The sequence below is a fragment of the Convolutriloba macropyga genome, chromosome 2 (assembly GCF_964194025.1).
Source record: "Convolutriloba macropyga chromosome 2, txConMacr16.3, whole genome shotgun sequence".
Lineage (NCBI taxonomy): Eukaryota > Metazoa > Xenacoelomorpha > Acoela > Convolutidae > Convolutriloba > Convolutriloba macropyga.
This window is the reverse complement of record NC_134469.1, coordinates 35,109,471-35,119,198: the sequence shown is the minus strand read 5'-3', so window position 1 is coordinate 35,119,198 and position 9,728 is coordinate 35,109,471. Positions and strand designations below refer to the sequence as shown.

Here is a 9,728-nt window from a genome sequence, read left to right as displayed (position 1 = left end):
TGAGCGTTATTTTCAGGACGAGTTTTTCACCGTTTTTTAACGAGATAACCGTTTTCAACCGTTATTGTTTACAAAATGATCGTTTTTAACCGTTATTTTATAAAGAGATGACCGTCTTTGACCGTTAATCTTTAGGATATAACAGCTTTGAAACGTTATTTTATAAAAAGATGACCGTTTTTGACCCTTAATTTTTGGTATATTACCGTTTTTGAGCCGTTATTTTTAGGAGAATATTTGAGCTCAATCATGTTTTCTCATACCAGTTATCGCAAGATTGCTAACTTAGAAACTATTTAAAAGAATAGCTGAGCGCAAAATTGGACAACTCAGAAAGTAAGTTTTTCCTTCACTAATTTTAGTATCCTCAGAACAAGAATATCTCTGAATAATTTCGCTAAAGGGCTCTTATGTGCACTACCCAAACCTACTCTATTTCATCGCAACTCAGAAAAAATGATACTGAACTTTTTAATTTCAGAACCCTAACTTACTAGTAGTGCTGAAATCAGGTCTGGAGTTCTTTTTTTTGGGCAAAATTACCTACTGCAGCTTTCAAACAATCCTCCTACGAACTAATAGAAGTTTGATTGCGTCTGGTTCACAAAAGTAAGTACAAAAATGATGCTTAGTAGCTTTATATATAGCTTTTATGAGGTTCCAACTCTGAAGAGCCGCACTTCACACCATAAAATTATGTCTCCAAAACAATTTCGTTGATTTTTATACTTTGGGTCTAGTAAACTAAGAGGCTCTCAAAGCACTTAATGCCCATTTTTCAGGACAAAAAGTCAAATTGGTTGGAAGCAAAAACAGTCAAACGAAAGATCACATAAAACAAAAAGACCACAGGCGTTATGTAATTGCTACAATTTTCGCCTCAGATTAATCAAACAAAAAATCAGTTCAAAAAGGGTTGAACTTGATTGATGCCCCTTAACTAGTGTTACATAATCCCTAGTTGTAAATCTTTAGGCAGGCTTTCGCGTGCGTTGATATCAAAGATAAAAACTGTCAAAAACGTTCAAAAACGGTATTTTCTTAAACAATCTATCAGAAACGATTATCTCCTAAAAACGGTCAAAAGCAATAATCTCCTAGATTTACCGATCAAAAACGATTGAACACAATCAAAAACAATCATTGCCTAAAATTACCGATCAAAAACGATCAAAAACAATCAAAAACAATCATTTCCTAAAATTACCGATCGAAAACGGTCAATTCCCACACTAATTTGAATATTTATGATCGGCCTCGTCAACAGGGGGTTGGATGCTTTTGTTTTTTAACACAAGGCCTTAATTCACCATAGAAAAAGTGAAAAAAAACAACCATTGGCTTGAAAATAAAGAGAATTTAAATTGATTTGGTCTCACCCTCTGGCGAAATTCAATAGGACAAAAAATAGCTCCAGTAACGTTTTCAGTTGCGAAGTAGAATAGGCAATTAATTGTCGATAATTTTTTTTTCCAAAAAAGTATCTTGTTTGACAATCTGAACGGTTTATAAGGAAGTCTACACTGATTTTATATAGCCATTAAGAAAGGTAAAGGTTAGCCAGGTAAAGGTAAGCTTAGAAAGGTAAAGGTATAGCTATTAAGAAAGGTAAACACATCGCATGGGTTTTAAGAAAAATATCTATGCCGCTGACTACCAACTTCTAACGTTCTCTTCTGGTCCTTCTCTTGCAGAGAAGGGGTACCCGTTGCCCTCAGCTAACTGACTGACAACAATTATGTGGTGATTTCCAACATATTGCAGGTTAGACTAGTTTCCTCATAAAGAATAAGAATTTTGATGGACTATTTTCTTCTTTGAGATACATTTTTGATTGCAGAATCTGTCCAACTTCCTTCTTTTCATGTTGCAGATTTCGTATGGTGCGGATTTCAATCAAACACGCACTGTTGATATTTCTAAGCTTAAGAAGGTTATCTTCGGAGTGCTTTCCCACTCTTGTGATGATCACAGCTATCGGGCACTGCTCAATTATCTTACTCAAGAGAAGGCCCTCTTAAGAAACTTTGTGATCAATTTCACCACAAGAGAAGCATTTATGAACTCATGATTGCTACGTTTCCCAGGTTTAGTTGTGCGACCCTAAACCGCTCTGATCCGACCATTTTGGTCGCACACCGATGGCAAGGTGGGACCCAAACTACATGGTCTGAAAACGAGTAGCGCCATGGTCTTGACAATGGTCGCACTACGGTCTGATCAGAGGGCAAAGTCGCATTACAGTCGCACCTAAAGTTTGTTTTTTAAGTGGTCTCTTAAATTCTTGGTATTTCTGGTCTAGCTTGTCTAGGAAAAAAACGTTCTTTCATAGTTTTCGATGGAATTAAGCGGATGAAATGTTTTGAAAAATAGCTTTTCCATCGGGTCGAAAGTTTGTTCAAATCAATTCCAAATTCTTACCCAAAGTTATTCTATGTAAGAGGTTTCGAAAAGTCCAGGCGAATCTCGACTAACTTATGTGGGAAAGAAGTTATTCTCTCGTTGTTTTGGAACGAAATAAATGATTCAACATTTTTGAAAAATATAATTCTCAAAATAAGCGAAAAAACACTTTCGAAAAACAGCTTCATCATCGGGTCGAAGAGTTGTTCAAATCAGTTCAAAGACTTACCCCAAGTTTTTTGGGGCTGTTTGCTCGCACTATGGTCCACCCATTACGAAACGCTCCCCACGGTTTCATATAATTCCAATGTTTTGTCGCACGAAGGTCGCACGAATTGTTTGGTCGCTCGAAATTCGCAAAAATTTTTGGGTCGCATGATCAGAGGGATTTGTTTAGTCTGATTTTTTTAAGTCTGATCAGAGGGATTTGGGTCGCACGACAGTCTGATCAGAGGGATTTGGGTCGCACGACAGTCTGATCAGAGGTCTTTTGTGTCGCACAATAGTTGCACCATTTCCCGGGTAGCACTACGGTCTGGTAAATGGTCTGATCAGAGCGGTTGCACACCTAAACCTGGGTTACTAATAAACCTACAAGGAATGCGTTGCCTCTCACTTCTACGAATTTTACGATTAATACTCTCATCTGTTTTTTCACAACAAAAGTTTAGCCGCGAGCTAATTTCGCGACATGAAGAATGTGCGATGGAACTTCTTGAAACCACGCGACTACTAACATTGCTGAAAAAATTCCTATGGAGTGAAAACAACCAACTATCAGTCGGGGGTGCACAACATTCTCTTGAGTCCGAAAGACATGTCTGCTTCTATTCTTTGAACGCAGTGTGACACGGATGAAATGCACCGGTAGAAATGGACAGTATCGTGTGTTGAAGGCGAAAGTGGCTCACCAAAATTTTATACAAACGGTAACCACTTCAATAACAATTGAAACAAACAAGGAGGATCGGTAATCTGCATTTGCGCATAATGTTCCGATCCGCTCATCTAAATTTGGCTTAATTGTCTACCAAATTAGGAAGATAAAGAAATCGTTCAAACGTTTACACATTGTTCGAAAAATACAGATGTATAAGTGACAAAATCTAAATAGATCAAACAATGCCGGATTTGAGGACCACTGCAACCTGCATTGATGAGGCTACGAGACCAGACAAACAGCAAAATCAATTAACAACAGCAAACATTAATTACGATTGAAACTCACTGTCCGCATTTTAAAAATAAACTAGAAAAATTAAAACAGCATCACACAAAAACAACTAAAAAAAGAGACATGCTTTATTGGAAATAATCCTTAATCCCAAGTGAGAATAGGTAACAGTTCGACAAAAAAGGAACGGAAGGACAAAGTTTAAAATTACGATTCTTTGTTTGAAATAAGTTTACTTCGGAATCATTCAAACCAAAAGCTATCAACAAAAATCCTCAACAGTTTCAGTTTTACCTCCATTTTTACTTCCAGTTTTCAGAGAACAATATCGGATCCGCGAAAACTATGAGCTATTCACTAAAAAAAAATAAGTTCGATTTAATTCTCTTGCGTCGCCAATGGACCTGTCAATAATGAGATCATCTCCCAAGACTACAAAAAAGGACTTCGAAAAGCGGCAAGTATCCAAAAAATAAACTTTTGAAAGTTTGTGGTATGAGGGCCATAAAACAAAGAGCAGCTAAAATGTAACAACATTACGGTGGTCAATTCTTATTCAACTAGAAAAAAAGACAGAACAATACTTTGATAAGACTAAGCTAAAGTTTCACAAACATAATAGAAAAAATTGGCATTGACCAAATGCATTGGTTTTTTCAAACACTTGTTAAACATTCATCGAGTTCTTCAGTTCATTCAGTTGCTCTTCTTCTCATTGAAAATAGGTGTACAGATCTTTCGTACGGGACCTGTGTCAAATATGATCGTGTGATGCGACAATAAAAAGGAATCCGAACGTAACACTATAATTTAACTGAAAGTCGCTGATATTCTTTTGAAACAATTATGTTCAAAACCATACGAGCCATTAGGCATCCAATTAAAACATTAAAAACATTAAAGAGGTTCACCTATACACCTAAGGAAGCCACTTGCATCAGCAAGACTAAGTTACGAGACCCCGAAAGAGAACAAATAATGCATGGAAAGCGCAAAAGTTCAACAAAAATTAATCAAAAAAAATATTTCAAAGACATAAAAACCATAAAGCATGATCATCGAGCCTCATTTTTAAGTTAGCTGTCTTCAAATGAGCTGTGAATTGCAATCGTTTTGTTGTGTTGTTAACTTCAGAAAAACTATGAAAAAAAAAGAAAATGGTTTTAGAAAAATACTGCGCCCCAATACGATCCGAACATATTTCAATTCCGAAAATTCAAAATAACACGAAAACTAAGCTTGCTATTCCTGAATACTCGATAACTAAGCCGGAAAATGTTTAAAATATTAAAAATATATAAGGCATTTGGTTTATTTATCGATTTAAATTAGCAAGAAATCAGCGGCGAAGTTTTAATTCCAGAGCACAATGGGAAGCTGTGCTAGCCCATTGTGAACTAGCCCTCTTTAGAGTTTAAAAAATTTGGGTCAGCAGTTTCTATGTATGAACTTTGGACAAATTTAAGCAAGATGGCCAAGCAAAACTATTTGGTGCCAGTTTTAATTGAAAAAAAACCTGATTTTTGAAAATTTGAGTCAAAAATTTTCAGCCAACAAAAAGTTGGATCAAACAGTTCAGTGACCCCCCTCTACCTTTATTGTTATGACCAATTACATGCTAATTGTTAAACAATTTTCATATAGTTTAGCATTATGGACACAAACTGGGGCACAAATTAAATGTGAACAAAAACAACGGAAATCAGTCGGATGTTTGAACCTCGTTAGCTCCTTGGAAAAAGAAAAGTTCAAAAAAAAATTAATCATATATACCAGGCTGAACGATCTTTCTAACAATCACAAATCTCGGTGAATAAATCGGTCGGCCAAAAAACGACTGAATAAAAAGAAAAAGTTCAGAGTGTGTGGGGTCGGAACAATGATCTAAGATCTTATTTCATGGTCTTATGCATTCCTAAAACTCCGATTGTGAATGCTTTTAGGCTCTTATTTTGAGAGCCAAACCAACGAAAAAGTTTTATATAACTTCTGGTTCGCCTGCTCAAAAAGATATGGAAACTTAAACTTCTGAAGTATATTTGAATCCAAATTGAAATCTCTAATCTAAATAGTTAGTCACTTTGGCTCCCTCTTCAACCGAATGACTAAATCAAAAATTCAAGGACTAGTAATAATGCCATCTGTAAATATTGATTTTAGAACGTGTTTATTCACTTGACTTCTTTGATAAAGTTCACCTTAACTGGTTACTGTGGTTTACCAAGTTTAGATCCGCTGTAATTTAGCAGACTTCGGTATTGACTTTTTGCGTTGTAAAACCGTTATCAAACTTTGGCGCCACGCTTGAACTATTAATAAGCTTACTTGTCTTCAAACTGAGAGTCAAGGTAACATAGGGACGTCTAGTTGCGCTATTACAAAATTATTAAACATACTACCGCATAAAGAAAAGCTCGGGGTACATTTTAAATTAAGAATGGCACTCAGTTAGTGACCGGGATCGGCATTGGTGATATTATATTGCCGATTTCCCCACACATTCACCGCAAAGTTTGATACTAAAGAGATGATTAATAAAGCAGGTGCTAGACATAATCATGATTTGCTGAGATCTTTCTTGTTCTCCACTTTCTGTCTCTTCTCAGCTTGTTCCTTGAGTGCCTTGAGGATGCTGATGAGTCGCTTCTCATTGCTCTGGGCATTGTCCAGTTGGGAAGTGCCTCTTCTGGCTGCCAGGATCAACAGATCCATCCTCTTAGCAATGTCTCCACTAGATCTCTTCCTGATCTCATTTACCTCATCCGAAGACCTGAAATACACAAAAATACCTTATCACATCCTTACACAGAACCTTTACGTGCAAATCTGTAGTTGAAAAGCAGGTGTAAGAGTTATCCGTGAGAAATGGTTGCGCATATTTTTGCATCAAATACAAGAAGTTCAAACCCTGATTAATACATTGACCATTGATATCATAAGTACACCTCTCTCAACGAAGGTGGTACATTATTTCAGCTCACGGAAATATTTTGGAAGAAATTAAACGAATGCTACTTAACTTCTGCAGGAGAGTTCTAGGGAAATTCCTCCCATTTAAGCAAATATTATTGTTGCATCTATTACTGTCTACTCTGGGAACATACACAATGGTTCCAAAAAGCAACAAAAAGCATGATTTGTGCTCCCCGGGCCAAAGAGTCAACCCAAAAAAAACGCAAGATTTTGTAAGATTAGCCCTGAATGCTTTGAATTCATGTACGATATACGCTTGAGGCGTTAAAAAAAGCACTGTTGTTTCTGAGCGTAGATCCTACATATTTTGGCGCTTATTTTAGCGTTGATCTCACATAATTTTGCTTGAATCTACCGTAGATCTTATATAATTTCCTGTTGAAATTAGCGTATGTCACATAAAAATGTGTTTCAAGAGTAGATCTGCTTTCCTTAATTTTGCGTCTCTAAGCGTAGATCTCACCTAATTTTGCGTTGAGTTTAGAGTAGATCTTAAATAATTTTGGATTGAATTTAGCGTAGATATTACATAATTTTGCAATTAATAAGCATAGGGCTTACATAATTTTGCGTGTTTAACTGTAGATGTTACATATTTTAGGGTTTATATTAGTGTTGATCTTACATTTTTTTGCTTTCAATTTACCGTAGATCTTACATATTTTGCGTTGGACTTAGCGTAGAGCTTACAAAATCTTGCGTTGAAAGTAGCGTTGATCTACTTTCAAGTAAAAAAAACGTAAAAATTAAAAAAAAAAAGTAAAAAAAAAAACGTAAAAGTAAAAGTAAAAAAAACGTGAAAGTCTAATAATATTTGGATATTTTCCTCCTGTGCCCACCGCTTAGTGTGTGCATATAAGTTGCATCCTCCAGACGCACGTGCTATACTTTTACAGAATAATTTACTGTTGTTTTGGGTTTGGGTGGCAGGCGGGTGTAGGTATGTGCGTAACGAGAGGGGTTAGCTGGTAGGTAGATTTGCAAGAACGTAGCAATCTAGGGGGAGCTGCGGATGGAGGTGGTATGTTAGACATGGGGGTAAGTGGAAGTGTTGAGAGAGGCGGCGGGGGAAGATGCCTTTTGTATTTGGATGGCCTGGGTTTGAGTGTATGTTGAAGGGGGGGGGGGGGGGGGGGGGGGTAGCGATAGTTAGGTGGAGGTTTGGTCATAAATAGAAAGGTGGGGTCTGGGGGTGGGTTGTTAGGTGGAATAAAGCAGGTAGGTGAGGAGCATTATATTCTGAAAAGAAAGGGACTGTTCACGTTTTTTTTTCAACTCGTTACAAATTAATGACACTCAAAAATTGTCTTTAGAGCCTACAGTTTTACTAACGCGACTACTGAGTACTGAATATCAGCCATTATTAAGAAGGCAAGTCAGGACCAAGAACAAAATCAAACAACAATAAAAACAAAAATTAATTACATCCAAAACTCAGCTACAGGTGTAATTAATTTTTTGGTACCATATTTTATGGCAGATGGACAAAACTGATCCCATCTTAATAATAGAATTTTTTAACTTACTTAATATTTTAATACTGACAAGGAGGCTCGGTAATGTGCGTTTGCACATAAAGTTCCGACCCCGCTCATCCGAATGATTGGCATACATGTCTATCAAAGTAGGAAACCAAAATGATAGAAAAACCCCAAAATTTAAGTATTTGTCAAAAAAAATGTGTATGAACAAAAAAGATCGCTTAAACGCAGATAAATTAGCGGAGTAAAAACAATTCCGCGTTAGATTGATGAGATCAACCATTTTTAAGAAAGCAAGTCAAGACGAAAAACAAAATCAAACAACAATAAAAACAAACATTCATTATATCCAAAACTTTATGTCCTTTTTTTAAATAAAAAACTTAAGTACTGAATATATGTGAGAACTAAGTTTGAAAACGCAAAAATAATTGAAATCTACGCTTAGCAAAGCAAAATTATTCTAAGATCTACAATAAACTCATCGCAAATTATGTAAGATCTACGACTAAAAACCCAAAATAAAGTAAGTTTTACGATTAGAAATACAAAATTATGTACAATCTACGCTAAATTCAACTCAAAATTATTTAAAGTCAACACAAGTTTCAACACAAATTATCTAAGAACTACGCTTGAAAACGCAAAATAATGTAAGGTCTACGATTAGGTTTAAAAAATTATGTACGATTTAAGGGAAATTCAACCCAAAATTATTTAAGATCTAAGCTAAATTTAACGCAAAATAATGTAAAATCTACGCTTAATGGTTAACAAGAGACGCCCAAATTCGAGGGCTGAAGATCAGTTGGTGTAACCACCTAACAAAAAAAACGCGCAGGTTTAAAAACGTTTCCTTCTCGTCTCTCTGCTCGAATTGAAAAGGTTTTTACGCCATTTTGTTCTTCCAAGTTTTTCGCCAAGTTGTAAAAGTTAAAATTTTCTTTTTTTCAATAACAAAATACAAAACAAATCTCGGATTCAAATTACAAACCAGTGAAAACCATGCTTACAAACGTTGCCTGAAAAGAAACGGTTTGGAGGCCAAAAAGATAGTTGGAAGACCCAGCATTGATAAAAACCCTAAAAAGATTATTAAATCATGACCAATGAGACCCAGCAACCTCTCTGGTGTGATCCAAAACTTTTTCTTGGGCTGCAATTCAAATTCCTGTAGTACATTCAGATAAATTCTTGAAAGCATGTAGTTTTGTAAAGAAATGCAGCAACGTTTTCGAAGAAACCGAAAGACACCTTGTAAAAAAAGTGCAATCAAGTAATACAGATCGGGCGGTCAATCACTAATGTTTTCAGTTGAAGAGCAGTATGGTAAATTAGAAGAAAAATTTTTTTACTAGTCCAGAACAACAAGCTAAACCATATTTTAGCTTGATAAAATTGATACGATGATATTGAAAAACTGTACTACAATTAAGCGAACCGTCTATTGGGCAAAACTCAACGGCTGATGACTAGAAATCTGATTTGAACTTAAAGTGTTCCTTATTGTGTTGTTACTGATGTTTTGTAATAGTTACAGGTGTACTTAAATTTTTTGTACCACATTGTATGACAGATATCCAAAACTGTGATCCAATCTTAAAAATGGAATTTTTTAACTTTGATTTTAAATACTGACAAGGAAGCGCGGTAATGTGCGTTCACACATAAAATTCCGACCCCGCTCATCCGCATGT

The 9,728-nt window shown here is 35.9% G+C and overlaps 1 protein-coding gene across 1 annotated transcript in view; it reads right to left on the bottom strand.

Moving 5' to 3' along the window:
• Nucleotides 1-5,990: 5,990 nt before the first annotated feature.
• Nucleotides 5,991-9,728, bottom strand: part of LOC142335242 (uncharacterized) — a 34,423-nt gene continuing 30,685 nt past the window's right edge. Inside the window, exon 3 of the mRNA XM_075383657.1 lies at nucleotides 5,991-6,347. Coding sequence (XP_075239772.1) covers nucleotides 6,134-6,347 — 214 coding nt within the window. The 3' untranslated portion in view covers nucleotides 5,991-6,133. The remainder of the gene's footprint in view (nucleotides 6,348-9,728) is intronic.